The 17,696-nt window shown below is 54.2% G+C and overlaps 1 protein-coding gene across 1 annotated transcript; it reads right to left on the reverse strand.

The window, feature by feature from the left end:
* Positions 1-2,218: 2,218 nt before the first annotated feature.
* SLC4A1 (solute carrier family 4 member 1 (Diego blood group)) lies at positions 2,219-17,419 on the reverse strand. The gene is made up of 20 exons (XM_006910118.2): positions 17,347-17,419; positions 13,699-13,781; positions 13,483-13,573; positions 12,430-12,506; positions 11,381-11,561; positions 11,146-11,281; positions 10,562-10,685; positions 10,361-10,445; positions 10,025-10,209; positions 9,315-9,525; positions 8,868-9,080; positions 8,543-8,691; positions 8,235-8,429; positions 7,318-7,491; positions 6,797-6,886; positions 6,207-6,373; positions 5,469-5,722; positions 4,416-4,585; positions 4,148-4,324; positions 2,219-3,501 (listed from the first exon to the last, which is right to left on the reverse strand). The coding sequence occupies exons 2-20, from the start codon at positions 13,711-13,713 to the stop codon at positions 3,421-3,423; spliced, it is 2,775 nt and encodes a 924-aa protein (XP_006910180.1). The 5' UTR covers positions 13,714-13,781; positions 17,347-17,419; the 3' UTR covers positions 2,219-3,420.
* Positions 17,420-17,696: the final 277 nt, after the last annotated feature.

The raw sequence follows: 17,696 nt of genomic DNA on the forward strand, positions 1-17,696 counted from the left end.
GGGAAAGAGGAGAGGGAAGGAAGCAATAATGCTCAGTGGTAATCTGCCCTGAACTGAGGAGGATGGTTAATTTAACCTTCTGCACCTAAAGTCCCCCCCGCCCCGCAAAAAAGAGGAAATTGATATCCCCTATAAATACCATGACATTTTCATTTTTTCTGTCTAAGCCTCCAACCTTTATTCCTGTGCATAGCTGTCACCATGACAAGTTATTTTACTTTACGCCTTGTTTAAGTAACAAGAATGAACTTTTGCTCACTAAATGCCAGCCCTGGGCTAAGATCTGTAGGTCTGTGATCTCAATTTATCCTCTCAGTAACATTGTGAAGTGTCATTATCTCCATTTTACAGATGGGAAAACTAAGCTCAGAGAGAAGATTCTTTGTCTGGACCCTTACTAAATCACAAAGCTGAAATTCCAAACCTCTTGGCCTCAAACACCCAAGATCATATGATTGCATCAAGCTGGTCCGACAGCTTCATCATCATTATTTTTAAGTCCTGCCTGTGATTTATTATATTGATATAGGGTAATTTACTGTGATTTGCTAACTGCTCTCTGATTTCTGAGAATTTGGGTTCTTTCTAGTTTTTGTTGTTGTTGTTGTTGTTTTGCTTTCGTAGATAATCCTGCAAAGAATATCTCCAGGTTTAGAGCTTTTTGCTTCTTTTAAATTATTCCCTTATGAGGTTATTTTGTGTTCACCCTAGAGAGTGGCCCTCATTATGGCAGTTAATTCACATTAAGGGAGTTTTCATGAGAGGAAATGCAGGGAGTGGGGGCGAGCAGGGCATCTGTGCAGGGGCAGGAAATACAGGGGGAGTTAGGCCTCAGGCCAGGCAGGAAGTTGGATCCGAATTAATTTCTGTGGTCTTCACATTTTCCTACTGCCTTCTGGGATCAGGTGGGGAATGGGTTTCTGGCAAGCTCGAAGATAGGGCTAACGCAGCGGAACATGAAGCTGCTGTTTGTGGGAGGTGGACAGCTGGGACTAGCTGGGGCCCCAATAGCTCTCTAGCCTTTTGGCAACTGCCCTGGCCAGCCTAGGAGGGGTCAGCTGGGGATAGGCAGCAAGTAAATATAGATCTAGGGAAGGAAGCCAGGCAGCCCAACCCTGCACTGATCTCTTGCTGGAAGGTCAGGGAGGGTGGGGAGGGAGTATGTCCTGGCACCTTCCTCTCCAGTGGTGGGTGACACCTGGCCCAGCAGCCCCCTAGAATTGCTGCAAGCTATTGGGGGTGGGGATGGTCCAGGAGAGGGCAGAGGCTCCAAGGGTATCAGAGTAGGGGTTAGTGGGTAGCTGATCAAGAGATGCTATTCCTCTGTGACTAACAACAAACTGTGTCTCCTCTCTGCTGATCCCTTTCAGAGATGTCGCCCAGTTTAATACGTCCAGGCTAAGGATCTGACTGGTCGCCCAGCTTGATACGTCCAGGCCCACTTACAGCCCCTCTCCCCATCCCCATGGCTCTTGCTTATTCTGAAGAGGAAGGATATCTTGAACGTAAACTTGTCTTCCCTTGCTCTCTGCCCCTCACTGAGTGCTGGCCCTCTTCATCCTAGGGCTTAGGGGCTACTAGCCTTAGCTCTACCCCAGTTCCAGTGCCACCCCCAGCCTGGCTCTCTTTGCCCCTGCCAGGGCCACAGCCCTGCACCAGCTTCACACCACACATACCATGTCCACCTGGTCCAGCCAAGACCTTTTAAACCTCCAACTCTGGGAGGGGAATTCCAGCAAGGCAATCATTCCACCACAGATGTATTTATTGGCAAAAACTATTCCCAAGCATTGAGGGGAAGGGTGCTAGCAGAGTGGGTGACTTTTTCCCACTTTCTTAGCAGTGTTCAAGGAGGGGCAGGGGTTGGGGGAAGCAGGGACATCCCAATCAGAATAACAATACCAGCAGCTAACATTTATTGAACTTTTCCACTGAGGCCTGAGGCCAGGCTCTGTGTTAAGTTAGCACTTTACATGCACTGTCTCATTTAATTCTTATAACAACCTTAGAGATATGTACCATTATATTCCCCATTTTACAGTTGAGGAAACTGAAGCATGGAAAGTGAAGAGGTGAGAGGCAGCTGTCAGCCTTCAGGGGTGCACCTAAGGGCCTTCCATCAGGAGCCCGTAGCCTCCTTTCTTTTCTGTCACACTATGAGTCTCAGTTTTAACCATCTCTTACCATTTCCAGTTCTTTCAACTCTTTTTATACTTTTGGTTTTGTTTTTTTTTTAAATAAATTTTGTCCATGTTCTGCAGAACCTGCTGTCTCCTATCCCAATTGGTCAAATCTAGGTTCTCCCCAAGATTCGGCTTGGGTGGGGTTGGGTGGGACAGTGGATCTCTAATGGGGGGCATGGGCATGTGTGGGAAGCCAAAGTACAATGATAGCTCTGAGAAAATACATAATCAATAAATTACAAACCTCCCTCCCCTTCCCCTCCCCATCTCCTCCCTCCCTCCAACCCCCATCCAAATATAGAACAGATTGTGTGTTGCTCCCCTGCCCCCCACTCTTAGGTAGGGTCTTGTCTCAGTCACCTCCGTGTCCACAGGGTCCAGGGCCTCAGTAAATGTTTGTGGAATGAATGAATGAGTGAATGAATGAGAGCATGGGGGGAGGAAGGAAGCAAGTACTTAGGAGTGCTGAGTCACAGGCCTGATTGTCTCCTCACATGCACCTTGCCCTCACAAGGACACCTCCTTCTGCTCCAGAGAAAAGAGACCCCAGGTAGAGGGTGGGAGCAGAGAAGAGGGAGGGAGGAGTCAGCAAGGACATCTCTAAGCGTGGGAAGGTGGATGACTGAAGTAGAGCACAGAGCTCTGGCCTCAGAGTCAGGAGACCTGGTTCAGATCCCAGCTGTATGGCTGTGTGACCTTGGACAGGCTTGAAGAAGCATGATGACTACTGCATGATAGTCCTTTCAGATTTTACAAAGCCCTTTGTTCACATTTATCTTTGATCCTCCAGGAATGTGAGTATTATTATCAATATACCCATTTTACAGAAGAAGAAGCAGAGTCTGAAGAGGTTAAGGAACTTACCCAAGGTCACTCAGCAAGCAGGAACTTGAACCCACCTCCACCAGCTTCTACCCTCACTACTACCCCTGTCTGTGCCATGAGGAGGTGAGGCTTAGATCCAAGACTCCCAACAGCTTATCCCCATGTGGCAATGTGGCAACAGGACGGGCTGTAAAGCTAATGCCCTGATGTGGGTTCCACTGGCCATTTCCAGCTAGAAAAGCCAGTCTAACCCATCGTGGAAGGTTTCCTAGACTTCGTTCCCCCACCCACAACCCTGGGGCCTCAGCTTTTGCTTCAGGAGGGACCTGGGAGTCCATGAGATGCCCATGAAATTCTGCTTTTCCTGAGACAGCGAAGCAGGAGAATGGTGGAGGGGGCCTGGGTCTTCCCCTCACACAGGCATGGGCACCTCATCATATTCATCCTGACCTTCCTCTTCATCAAAGGTTGGTTTGGCATCATCGGCATCCAGCTGGAGGGCAGGGTAGCAAAGAGAGACGGTCAGGGACCCAGGGGCCAGATGAGCCATACCCTAGTGCCAAGAGGCACTTCCAGAGTTAGAAGAAGGCCTAGCTCTCTTTGAACCTTGGACAAGTCCTGTCCTGTCCCTACAGCTCCTAGGGTTGGTCAACAGGAATGATTTCCAAAGGATAGGGAGCCCTTTGGCGCCCCAGCAGAAGAGGGCCTCCAGGAGGTGGGCAGGGGACTCTGTCACAAGGGCAGCCCTGCAGTGACCTGTGTCATATCGTAGAAGAATGAGCAACTCTGTCCAAAATGATTTGGAAGACCACAGGTGGTAGGGACAGCTCACATGGAACATACCTTGTATGTCTCTTAACCCTCTCACCAACCCAGTCATAATTTCTCTTTTTACAGATGAGCAAACTTAAAGCACAGAGAAATGAGGCCACTTGTTCCAGGTCATACAATAGGATGTGGCAGTGCCAGGATTTGGACACAGGCCCCAGATCCACATCTTAACCATGCAGCTCTCTGTCTTCCTTAATTCTGAGACCCATCCCCTCTGATGAGCCCTTCCAGCCCCAGCTCTGGAGTCCTGCCCTCTCGCCCCTGCCCTCTCTTCCCCCTCCCTCCTATCCCAGGCCTTAGCTACTCACACACTGGAGCTCCAGGTTCCTGAAGATGAGTGGCAGCAGGAGGCGGCGCAGGGGCACTGTGAGGATAAGGACGAAGGGCAGGGCCAGCGAGGTGCTCGGGAAAGATTTCACTGCCCATAGCACTGCCAAGCAGATGATCTGGATGCCCGTGAACAAATGCATGCGCCAGGTCTTTACCTGTGGACAGAGGCTGGGTTCATCACCTGCCCTGCCCCAGCACCCAGCACCTCCTCCCCATCCCAGGCTGGGCGGCCAGAGGGCTCTGTACCCGCTTGACATAGGGCAAGTCTGGGTGGTACTTGGGTGGCTTCAAGAGAAGCAAGATCCGGTCAAAGAGCTGGATGCCGCTGAGGGATGTGACTCCCATGTAGAGGAAGATGCCAAATAGCACAGCCAGAGGGATGTGGGACAGGATGGGTCCCATGAGGATGGACAGGCCTGTGGGGAGAACCAAACACTCTCAGCCCTATGTGCCTCAGAGGACTGGCACCAGCAGGGGCCAGGGAAGGAAAACACAGATGCCACGTGGAGCGCTTTCTATAGATCCTTTTAATAGCTGTTACCTGCATTTAACAGATGAGGAAACAGACTCAGAGGTGAAGCAACTTGCCTAAGCTCACATAGCTAGTAAGTGGCAGAGCAGGGAGTCAGGCTCCTGCCTTCCTGACTTAAAAGCCTATTCCTTTAACCTAGGGGGAGGTCACAGAAGTCAGAAAAGCCCACCTTTTCCCTCATTCCAGCCCAGAATACCTCCATCACTCTCCACCTATCCAAATCCTAACCTTTCTCCAGCTAACCTCAACTTCACCTTCCTTAAGAAACTTCCCTGGTGGCTCTATCAGCAACCAACTGGACTCGCAGCTGCTCTAGACTTAGATCAACCCCAGTGACCCTCTGTCTTCTCCTCCTCCACCCCCAGATTATGCCTCAAGCACTGCGCTTCTTATCTATCATAGAGCATCTGAGCTAGAGACCTCAGGGGCATCTAATGAATCCTTTAATGGTACAGACAGGAAAACTGATGTCCAGAGACAAGAAAGGATGCCAAGTTAGCAACAAGACAGAGCCGGAATCCACAGTTTACTGAACTGCTATGTAGAGAAGTAATGGAAGCCCTCTGTTCTCCCCTGCTCAGATGCCCATCTCAGTGCCTTGGGCATTTCCTCTGGAATTTGATCATATGAATAACTGACACTGGGGAGATAGTAGGCTACAGGTGTGTCAGGAGGGTTGAAGGGGGCACTGGATCTTAAGGGGCAGGGGCTGGGGGCCAAGGGCAGAGCCAGAGGGTGGTGGAGAGCGCGGCCAGGCCCTCACTTACCCACGAGCACAGAAACTAGGAGCCCGCTAATCCGCTGCTCCTTGACCTCCTGGATCTGGGCTGCAGCCCCCGGGGCGCTGGCTTTGCCCATGACGGTAAGGGCATTGGCGTGGGTGACAGAACGCACAGTGGTGGCACTGAGCCATGGCATCCCAAAGAGGGTAGCCACTCCACCCATGCCAATGACCAACAGCAGGTCCAGGTGGAAGCCGGAGCCCTTGACCATCTTGCGCTCTGGTTTGCTGATAATCAGCCTAGAGATATGGGAGGTCAGGGGTAAGCAGGGCTCTCTTTCACCCCACTCCCTCTGCCCCCTCCTTCCTTCCCCATACTTGAGTCTCTCCGTATCTCAGTTTATCCTTCTTTGCCCATCTCCCTTGGAGTTCCTTGCTCCCATCCCTCCCACTCCAGACTCTAAGAGCAGAAGTATCTTCAGACATCACCTAGAATGTCCACAGGCAGATTTATTCTGAAGCTAATGAAGCATAGGCTTCAGGGAGCCTCACTGTTACAGGCCCCTTCCAAGATATGGTACCTAATTTTGTAGATCTCATTTTGTATTTTTTCTTAGAAAGGGCTCCCCAGATTATACAGAGGCCTTGCCTCTCCCTGTTCGCAATACCTGCAAGATGGGAGGGCCACATGTTCCTCTGAGAAGATCATCAGTCTTTTGTTCCTGGAGCCTTCCCTTTTCCCTGCCTCAGACTCTCCCAGCCCCAGCTCCACCCTGGTTCTTACGTGGTGATCTGGGACTCAAGGAAGATGAGGATGAAGACCAGCAGTGCAGGCAGGGCGGAGGCGAACATCATCCAGATGGGAAAATGGGAGTGCAAGCCCAGTGGGTGTATGAACCAGCCCCGGGTCGAGGGATTGGACACCTCAAAGCCTTTAGGCACACTGAGTTTCTGTGGGAGGGAGATGCTAGTGAGAACACTGGGGCAGGGGATAGGGAAAGGTGGAGATGGGGAGCCAGGGTCCTGGGTAGTTGACAACTTACTTATATTGGGCACTTTGTATTCTGTCCCCACACTAAGCCTTTTACATAGATCTCATTTCCAACTTTATAGATGAGGAAACAGGATCAGAAAGGTTATGAAGCTTGTCCTGCATCACACAACTATTTGGTGGCAGAAGTGAGATTCATACACAGATCTGCCTGACTCCAAAGCAGATTTTTTCCTGCTGCCCTGGGCTAAGGAGTAAAAAGGGGTAACTTTACCCAGGCCCTTGCTTCAGCCAGAGGGGTCCTATAAGGCTGTGGGAGGAATGGCTTCAGTTTGGGAAAGCCATTCTGGGGGAATGAAATGAGGGTGGGAGGAAAGGGTCACCTGGGTGTAGGTGTCCTGGATGGAGAAATCCACCATGACCATAATCAGGATGGAGATAGGAACCCCGAAGTCTCCGATAACCCGTCGCAGCTGAGAGCAGGCGGAGGAACCAGCGGTTAGTACCCAGTTGTTCCCCACCTCCCACTTACCCCCACTCCTGCCCCATCTTCACCCCAGGGGCCCTGCTCTTCCCAGAGGATCTGCCAACATCTAATACCCTGTCTTGCACCTCAGTGTACTTGCCTCCTTTCTTCTTCCCTTGGCCCAGCTCCACCCCACATCTTCTCCACTTCCTGCCAAGCACTGTCCCTGGCTCCCCACTAGGTCCTCAGCCTGGGTATGCTGAGAAAGGGAGATGGGCTTGCCTGAAGAGTGAGATTGTGGGCGAAGATGGGTCCGGGGAGGCTTGGAATTGGGAATGAATCGGGAAGGAGAACTAATGGCATTGGGGAAGCAGGGAGTGATACTTTGGACTGGAATAGGGCTATGTAGGCAAGAGTAGGTGGAGATGATGTGCTGACCTTGCCAGGGAAATAAGAGCTGTTCTTGAACTTGCGCAGTATCATGGCGAAGAAGAAGGTGCCGGCCATGAGCACAAGGGAGAGGAGGGCTGTGTTGGGCAGAGGGGCCTGATCTTTGGGATCTATCGTCACGTTGTGGTAATAATGCTTCTGCAGTGGGTGCCTCTGGAAAATCTGCAGCAGAAAACCAGGCATCTTGTTCTCTCTCATCCATCCATTCTCCATTCATCATCTCTCTATCCATCCATCATCCGCCCATCTAGTTTTTTTCAACTGACATGGTAAGAGAGGGGCAATGGGATTCTACAGTTTGTTTTTCAGGAGTGAAGACCAGGCTAGGCTTGGGTGGAGTGGCCACGAGGCAATGAGTGTGTGTGTGTAGCGGGGGGCACCCGGGGTCCAGGAGACAAGAGAAGGCTGGAGGGCAGGACACATGTGCCAAGGAGGTTCCTAAAAATGGTTTCGAGCACTTGGAAAGACCCACCAACCAACAGAATCAAGGGCAGACATACAGTGTCCACGCTTCCTCCATGTAAAATGTGGATACTGAGGCAGGCATCGTTTAACATGACAGAAATGAAGGCAAGCGCAAGAGCGGGAGGGTAGACTTCAGAGCCTCGAGAACCCCCACTGCCCCCACCACACATGCAGTTTCCCCTTTCTTGGCCCATAGTCACTCTGTGTGTGTTTATAAACATGGACATGTGCATACAGAGGTGCCTTCTTATGCACGGTCACTCTGCATAGTCATAGCAAGAATATCGGCAGCAGGTGTCAACATATATGTGGTCATAGTCATATACCATGAAAACATGGCCACACAAATGCCATAGAGACATATGTGCAGTGACACACGGTCACATAGTTTACGCCCAGTCTCACACACACACATCCCCATGGCTTGTTCACACTCCCACCTTGATCAGCTTGCTGAAGGTCTCATAGATGAAGATGAGGGAGATGAGGAAGGAGAAGATCTCTTGAGTGTAGCGGGAGATGAAGCTGACCAGGAAGCTGCCTTCGAAGGCCACCACCAGTATCACTAGCAGGATGAGCCAGAAGCCGATCCACACGCGGCCCACGATGTACTCCAGGCCATTACTGTCACAGAACTGCAGGGTGGTCAGAGGGAGCTAGGGTCAGACAAATGGGTCCAGCACCGTGCATCACGCAGGTGGGGCCAGGAGCCAGTTACAGGGTCACAGTGGGTCCAGAACAGAGCTACCGAGAAGAAGGCTTCCTCAAACACGAGCAGGGGCCCTGAGAAGCCAATCACAAGCAGGGGCTGAGCCGCCAGCAGAGCAAAGAGAATGCCCTGTATCGCAGTGGAAGTCAGCAGCTCCGACACCCCCATCTGGTTCTGGGTCTTCTCTCCTGTGAACAGAAGTTACAGTGACGTCAAGGTCACAAGTTCATTTCCAGGGGCCTATGGAGCATTTCATGGGCAGGCTGATGCAGGGGTCCAGAGTGTCAGATGAGGTCAGAAGTCAGGGACCACACAGAGGCCAGAGGGTCAGAGGTAAGAGCTGGGGGCACACAGCATCACTGACCCAGGAGGCCACCGAAGGTGATGGCCGGTGACAGGGCCGCAAAGTAGATGAAGATGACGGCAGCCAGGACCTGGGGGCTGAGTGCGTCTGTGATGTCACTCAAGTAGCGGGGGTAGCGGCGTTCTAGGTCACGCACCAGGCCCCCGAAGAGTTTTCCTGTTCGTCGTAGAGGGTCATCTGGGCCACCAGGGACCCCTGGACCCCCATTCAAATCTGTAGCGAAGGATAGGATCGTGGTCACAGAGGGTAGCAGGGGGAGGTGTGGGGAAACGGGAGTTGGGGGGCTATCATCTCACGGGAATAGGGTAGCCAAGAAGGCTGGGTGGCATGAGGACAGGGAGACAGGACACTGTAGCAGTTGATGGAAAGAGGCAAGGCAGAGCTGTGCTGGGGTTTACTGGGGTGTCTTTGGGGGTTCAGAAAGCCTTGAACTGGCAGGGCAGGTACCTAAGCCCTTGTAGAAGCTGGGGTCTGGCTTGGCGGGGCTGGGCAGATAGCGTCTTCGCAGCAGCTCCTTCTGCACAGGCACCAGGCTGAGCAGCGCCTGCTCCGAGGGAACGTCCGAGGGGGGTAGCACCAGACTGCAGTCCAGGAAGCCCTCCAGAGAGTGCACCAGCTCCCTCGGACTCTGGGCCACGTACGCGTCCGTGCGGAACACCTGGGGGCCAGAGGAAGGGTTATGGCTGCCTGCACCTTCCGGACAAAGGAACTCAAGAGTCCACAGCCAGGTCCCCTAAGGACCAGAACCCTCTCACCCAGCTCCTTCTTGCTAGGAACTACTCTGCCTGCTCCCCTCCTTTACCCCCAACTATGGAAGGGCCTTGGGAAATCAGACAAGGCCCTGAAGGGGAAAAGGAGAAAGAACTAAAGCAAACCAGGTGGCTTATAGCAGACCAGATGGAGCCAGAGCAGGCCAGACTTGACCAGGGAGAACCAGGTCAGAGTGGGCCAGGTTAGGCCAGGCCATATCAGGCAGGGTTGCACCGGACTCCACGGGGCCTGGACTACACCTGGCCAGACAGGCCAGAGGCAGCTGGATTCGACTGAATGGGCCAAACCATTGAAGCTAAAGTAACTCAGGCCAGCCCAGGCTGGAGAATGGGTCTCAGCTGCCCCCAGCTCCCAGGCTCCCCAAGTCCTCGCTGGCCCCTCCTCACCCTCTCCGACATGAGAGTGGCAGCTGCCCGACCCAGCTGGGTGTAGTCTCTGTAAGGGGCCTCAGGTCCCAGCAGCACGAAGAGGAAGCGCACGGGCACGGGCAGCTCCACGGCGTCCTCCAGCTCCACAGCCTCTTGCAGCCGGACGAAGCCTAGCACCGGCCGCTCCAGGAAGGTGGTGCGGCCTGTTGGGTGGAGGCAGGAACGTGGTGGGGTGGTCGGGCCAGGCTGAGGGGGCACTGCTGGGGTTCAGGCTTAGAGAGAGACAGCCTGGGCCAAGACAGGAGGCGGAAGCAGGGAGTGTAGAGGGGCGAGCAGTGGGGTACCGCCGCTTACCTACTAGCACAAGGGTGGCCTCAGAGTCCGGGGGGATCTTTTCCAAAATTCCAGATGATGAGCGCCCTTCTATGTCCCCCTTTCCCTGTTGGGAGGCTGGGGGTGAGGAGCACACCCAGCTTCCTCCTTCCCTCCCCACTCTCGTTTCTAACCATGTTCAGGTTGGGGCTTTCCAGCTCTCCCACACACCCCTGGCATCACCTGTTCACCGAAGAGCTGTGTCTCCAGCGAGGGTTGTTGGGGGAGCAGAGGCTGTGTGGGGTCCCCTGAACGCGTCACGACTGTGGGCTTCACACCCCCCAGGGCCTCTAGGTCTCCCGCATGGCTGCAGGACACACAGGAGACAAGGGCTGAGTACACTCTCAGGTGGGGCTATCAGCAGAGTGAAGACTGGTGATGTGTGTGTGTGGAGAGGAGGGTGTCAAGAAGGACTTCTTAGTGACCAGACTAGAGAGACCCCGGGGAGAAAGGAGAATCAGCCTCTTCTGAAGGATGCTGTGGATGTAAGCTGGTAGCCTCTGTCCAGAACGTGTAGGTAGAGCCAGAATAGATGGAGGGAAGGGCCTTGATAGTCTGCCCTCCTGGGGACCAGTGGCCCCCAAATTTGAGCATGGAGACATGGCCACCCCTCCAGAGGTATCAGAGGCCAGGGCCATCCTAGAAGAAAAGTGGGCCCCAGGATGGTGGGGGAAGGGCCATGTGGACTTCCGGGGAGAGCTTGGGGCAGGAGGGCTGGGGAGGTGGGCCATTGGGAGTGAAGTCTGGGTCTGGGCAGGCAGGGGCACCTGTGTTTGAGCAGCAGGACCCGGAGCAGCTCGTCTCGGTCCTGAGGCCGGATCTGATCCTCGTAGATAAACCTATCCAGCAGCTGGTTGGCCACTCCGGCCAGGGAGGTCTCTGACAGGTCCAGGAGGACAGTTCCTGCAGGCAATGGAGGGGTGAGCTGGACAGCCGGACTGTGGCCCTCCCCTCCGCCAAACCTCACACGCAGGGGTCACAGAGGGGCCCAGTAGGGCTCACCCTTGGCGAAGGCTCTCTGCAGCTCCAGGAGGCTCCAGAAGGTGAGATAAGACAGGTGCGGGCGGCCCCAGGCCCCGTCCTCCCCCAAGTTCTCCTCTAGCCGAACCCAGCGTGCTGCTTCCATCCATCGCAGTTCCCGATTCTTCTCATCCATCACTAGTTCCTGAAGCTCCACATAGACCTGCGGCCCCACAGACCTAAATTAGTCCATCAGGCCCAGGGCAGGCCGTGGGGAGACTGGCAGCCCAGGGCATGGTGGACACTCAGCAGGCTCTGAGAGATATTTGTAAGAAGACAAGGGCCCTGGAGCATTTGGGGGCGAATCCTGAGCTCAGAGGGACCATCCGGAGCTCTAGCCTGGAGCGTGAGTGAGATGGGAAGTGTGGAGAGATGCTGGAGGGTCCTGTAGGTACAGCCCACATTTCTGGCTCTATTCCTCAGCTTCCTGACAAGGCCCCTGGCCCCATTTCAGAGGCATTTAAAGAACCTCCAAACCAAAAGAGGTGCTAGGGTGGGTACTTGGAAAGGAAAGGAGAGGGAAGTCTCTGAGTCATTGGGTCATCTCTTGCCTCCAAGATTATTGAGAGGGCCTGTCGACTGGCTTGCCCTTGGGTTTCTTTGAGACCAGGTGGCCACTTTCAAGGGTCTAGCTGAGGGCAGACCCAATTTCCAAACCAGCGAAATAATCCGGGGCCCAGCAAGGACATGTTGGGCCTGGGCAGAGGTGAGCATTATTTAACGCTGTGCTTCCCTAGGAAGCACCTGACAACCTAGCAGCAACCACAAGGCCTGTGGGCTCAGACTTCCAGCAGCCAGTTTCTCTCTGCCCTGTGAACTCTCACCTCAGTGAAAGAGGGCCCAGGTCTCTTAGCTCAGTGGAGACTGTTCTCTTCCGTTCTATTGATTTCCCAGGACCCCCACACCTTCTTGGCCAGTCTGTGGCCTGTTTGAAGCTGTGCCAGTCCCTCTACTCCTCCCCTATTTTGGTAGAATGGTGGGGCCCAAAGGCAACACGGGAAGGAGCTTTGGAAGTGGCTGGGGGACCTCACCTCGTGGGTGCCCCGGTGCGATGTGGTGTGGTAGTCTGTGGCTGTAGGCTCGGTGGCTGTAGGCTCGGTGAAGTGAGCTGAAATCCCAGAGGCTGGTTAGTGCTGCTCCCTGACAATCCTGCGCCACCCACCACGAGCCTCAGAAACCAGCACGGAATGATGCCCCCCTGGGACCCTGGGACCTCCACCCCCATCCCTGCCACGCAGGGGGCTGTGGTCCCCCATGCCTATTCTTGGCCCAGCCTGGCCCTGTCACTCTCCCTCTGAGCATGGTGGAGGGCCTGGGAGTCATCTTCAGTGATGACCAGGAGAGTCATCTCCAAGGCAACTGGGGAGTCCTATATGGCAATTTTCAGGGTTCTCTTAGGGTCTCCTCCCCCTCATGCCACTTTCTGGGATCAGCTCCCTTCCTTCTTCTCACCTGCCTCAACAATCCCACCAGCCCACAGCTTCTCCCTGCTTCCGGGCTGAGCTCTGGGCCCCGGGGTGGTGTCTGCCCTTATATTGCCCCCCCACCCCCAGCCCTCATTTCCCACAGGGGCCTCTTATCTTCAATAGCAATTTCCTGCACTTAAGTCCTGTTGACAGTAAATAGGTCCTTACCTGGGGCTCCCCAACTAAGACCTTGGACAGGACAAGGAAAGTTTTCTGATATCTCTCTACCCTGGGGATCCCCATGGCCCCCCATTTCTCAGGACCTCTGGACCCCCAAACAGGACGATGTTCCCTGAATGGGCCTAGCACCTGGCCTAGAAGCCAGCATTGAAGGGATACGGATGGCATGTGGGCTCCTGTCCTTGTCCCAGACAGACCTGGCTGCCCTCTCACCAATCGAAGGGGCATGGTGACAGGTGACTAGCTCTGCCCCCAACCCCAGTTCCATCCTGTGATCATTACAAACAAAACTGTTTATCCTTCAATCAGCCAGGATTGTGGGAGAACTGGCCTTGGGGCTCGGGCAAGGGGAGTGTAGAGAAGTGGGGAGGACAAATTCTCTAACTGTCCCTGCCTGGGGCTCAGCTGCTCATTCCAAAGGAGGGACACGGGGCTCACCTTCTGGCTCCTCTATCTGAGGCACAGGAATGCTCAGGTCTTCATATTCCTCCTGCTCTGGAATCTCCTCCAGTCCCTCCTCATAATCGTCCTGTGGAAAGTGGCCATTGGGGCTGGGCTGTGAGGGGTTCCCTGAGCCCCCATGAAGGTAGGAGTCCAGGGCCAGGTTCCCAGAGCCCCCAGGTAGGAGGTCTGCAGATGCCATGAAAGACTCACCAGCGAATCCCCCATGGTGCTGTCCTGATTGTCCGATTGTCCACAGGGATCCGAGCCCCCAGCATAACCCGCACTGCGGGCCCCTGTAGGGGAGGGGTGCAGGCTGAGTGAGGCACAGGGCATCCTGGGGTCTCCTGGTTCTCCCCCAGAGGGGGCTGTATTAGAGTAAAGGGGGACCCCAGGTGTTGGGAGACAGTGGGGTCAGAGGAAGTAATTGTAGGTGTGGGTTTGGAGGCAGGAGCTGGATTTGTAGATGTGAGGGCAGTGTGCAGGGCCAAGAGAGATGGGTCTGTTCAGGGAAGAGGCTGCTTGGTTGGCATCAGTCTAAGGGCATTTGAGAAGGATCTGAACCCTCTCTCTATTCGCTAGTCTTCACCTGGCTTCTTTTCCTGCCCACCCCCAGGGTAGCATGACCTATTCCCTCTTCAGGGGGCTTAGGTCCCCTGAGTTTCCATGACACACCCTCTTCTCCCAGAAATGACTGCTTTGCACTGAGTGTGGGGCTGCAGCATCCTTGGGAGTGGCCCACAGGTCTGGATGAGGTGGCCCTGCTTCTCTCCCCCACTTCATCTTGAACTCCGCTTCTTTGGCTCTCTCCTCACTTATCCATTGGCCTCCATACCAAGCCCTTTCTTGCCCCCAGGGCCTTTGCACACACAGTGGTCCACCTTTTGGATGCCCCTCTCCCACACCTCAGCCCTTCTCATATCTCTGTTCAAATGGCACGTCTTTAAGTTTCCCTGGCCACCCTAACATTCACTAATCCAATTTGTCATTTTTCGGTTTCTCGATTTATTTGTGCATATATTATCCGATGATGCCTCTAGAAGGGAAGACACATGAGGGCAAAGACCTTGCATGTCTCAATCCCCACTGAATCCCATACTCCTAGTAGAATGGTTACACATAGTAACTGCTCGGTAAATATGTGTTGAATGAATGTAAGAATGTGGTCTCCTTGCAGGCTTGGGGCTCTGGGACTGGGGAATCAGGATGACGAGCACCTGGCCAGGAGACCACTGAGTCCTGTGCCTCAGTTTTCTCAGTTGTGTCTCTAGCAAAGAGGAAAGTACGCCCATCCCGGGAATGTGAGGACAAGTCCAAGGGAAGGGTAGGCGTCCCCTAGGGTGGCCCCAGGCTGGGCATGGAGGGACTTCCTTTCCCCCTCATCTATTGCAGCACAGGGCATTGTGGCGACAGGGATCTGGGTCAGATTGACACATGTGTCCTCTCTGTGCCTGCATGGTGCTGAGCAGTGGGACGCTGAGATGAACAAGACATTGGCCCTGACTGGGAAGACGAACTGGGAACACGTGACAGGCTAAGTGGTTCAGGAGATATCACGTCCCCCAGACAAACCCACATTATAAGCAGAATGTGCTGGGTGCCAGGGGTCTGTATGGCAGAAGGAAGAGTAGGACTCATTGGTGGACGTGGGGACGGAGTGTCTCTGGGGAAATGCTGGTGCTGGGCCTAGAAGCTCCAGAGGGATTTGAAAGGCTGAGAGCTGGGGAGGGATAGCCTAGGTGTGAGGAGTGGCAAGCAAAGGAGCAGAGCTAGGGCCATGCAAGACAGGGCTGGGTGTCCTGTCGGGGAAGAGGGCAGGTGGTATATACAGAAAGAACTGTACAAAGAACTTTCTTTCTGCAGTCCTTACAGATGGAGACAGGACCATGACCCACTGAATAGAAAGGCAGGGATCCCCGCCTTGGGGTGGTGGTGTGGCAAGTGATGGCTGTGGAAGGGTCCCAGAGCCTGAGGATGAGACGGTCCCTATTGCATGAGACTTGCCCCTTGAGGATCCTGACCATGCACTTGCCTCTCCCTCTTCCCTCCCTCCTTATCCCCTTCTCCCTAGGTTTCCCTGGCAACCTCTTCTCTCGTCTTTATTCTCTTTCTTCCTTCTCTGGCCTTGCCCCCTAGTGGGTCTCAGATCCCCAGCTGCCTCAAGGGTGTTAAGCCTTAGGTGTTAAAAGTCCCACCTATGGGTCTGGGACTGTGGCCTCAGTCTCCCATCTGAAAGGTGGATGGTCAGAGGGACCCTTCAGGGCCAGAGAATCCAGAGATCCTGGCCGCCCGAACAGCCTTGGGTGGCTCCCAGCCTCTCTCTAGGCCTTCGTCATCCCATCTGTACAATGGAAAGGCCTTCCCACCGGGGTTCTGAGACATCAGTGTGAGAGAAGAGGGGAAAACAGAGGTGCCCTGAGCTCAGCTGGGGCCTTAGAGGGTGCACCCATGACCCAGATTGCTACCCCCACCAGGCCCAGCCATTTCCCCCCAGCTGCAGGCCTTGCTCTGCCGGCACTGATAAGAGACTGTTCCCCAATCGCTGCCCTACGTCTGGACGTGCACCAAACACCTGGCCATCCAGCACGCCAGGGCAAGGCCAGATAAGGGTGAGTGGGGCATCTGGAGCCCGGGAGGTGGAGCACAGCTGGAAGAAGCTGTGCGGGGTGGTGACCAGACGATAGGGAGGGCTCCCTGGTGGCGTGTACCATCTTTGTGCAATTGCTCCCACATTGCACCCAGCCGTCCTGCCTTATCTCTTAGAATCCCAAGCCACTTTGCGAAGTGGGTAATGCCATTAGCCCCATTTCGTGGATGAAAAAGATGAGGTTCAGAGAGGTTTACCCCTAATAGGTAAGTATCAGAGGCAGAATTAAACCCTGGCTTACTTGACTCCGGCTACATCTCTAACCATTACACCGAGTTGCCTTCCAGAAGAGAAAACCGCTATTAGCTGGTTTATCGTTAGTTATTAAGATCATGGACTTTGTAGTCAGATTGCATGGTTCCAAGTGCTAGCCTTGCCACTTGCCACAGCTGTGTTACCTGTGTAACTGCAGGCCAGTGACTCAACTTCTCTGTGCTTCAGTTTTTCTCATCAGTAAAATGGGGGTAATAATGATACCTACCTCATAGACCCGTGATAGCATTAAGTTCACATATATAAATCACTTAAAATAGTGCCTGACACATAAGGAGCTCTACGTAAATGTTTGCCATCATTATCACTGCTACTAGGGATCCATCAAGGTCAGACTCGCTATCTTTGTCCACCTCCTATTTTCCTTCAGTTCCCATGGAATTAGCCTAAGAGCTTTGAGATCCTCTGGTGGCGGGCAATTCCTCCTTTCCCTCCAAACACTCCCTAGGGTGGGGATAGTGCCCGGTCTCCCTGGTAGGCTCCCTGAAATGTCTCAAATGGGAAGCAGTGCCAGCTGACAACTTTTCTCCTAGGAGGGAGATAGGGTGGCCTGGGGGTCACCATGCATGGATCAAAGAGGAGGCCGGGGGTGAGATTTGAGTCTGTGGAATCTGAAGGGCTGGTAAATAGGAGCCTGTTAAGGACCCACATACACACTCACACACCAGCCACACACACCTCTGCTGCCACGTGCCAGCCTCTTTTTCCTAACACCGGCCAGTTTTCTCGACACTGGCCGCCCTGCTCACCCCAGCTGCAGGTGTCAATGGGCCTGTGCCCTCAGGGGTCACAACACACAGTGCAATGTTCTCACCCCACCCACCTACACTCCTCTTGGAGGTCAGGGCAGCTATGCCCACTTAGACGAAGATTTAGGTTGGACACTTGCAGAAACCCTCAGGACCGGCACCGCAGGACCACCCCAGCCCCTCCCTGCTCACCTGCTCACGAGCCTTGGGGTCCCTCTGGGAACTCCTGCAGCCACTGGTGCCCTCTGCTACCAACTGAGCTCACACCCGCTCTAATAGCACCAGATTCTCTCTCCTTCGCCCTGGGGGCAGCTTGCAAACCCCTGACTCATGCCCCCGCCTCCTAATCTGCCCGCCCCATGGGCCAAAGGAGCCCCTTCTTACCCCCCCGCCCTGCTCCCTCTGGGTGCCCAGTAAACAGAGTTATCTCTCATGCACATCTGGACAGCTGTGAGTCTGGCCCACCCCACAAAGCCAGCCAGCCCCCAACACCTCCCTCCTGGCCCCTAGGATTCTCCTGGGTCTTTCTTCATGGACTAAGT

The sequence above is a fragment of the Pteropus alecto genome, unplaced genomic scaffold (assembly GCF_000325575.1).
Source record: "Pteropus alecto unplaced genomic scaffold, ASM32557v1 scaffold313, whole genome shotgun sequence".
Classification (NCBI taxonomy): domain Eukaryota; kingdom Metazoa; phylum Chordata; class Mammalia; order Chiroptera; family Pteropodidae; genus Pteropus; species Pteropus alecto.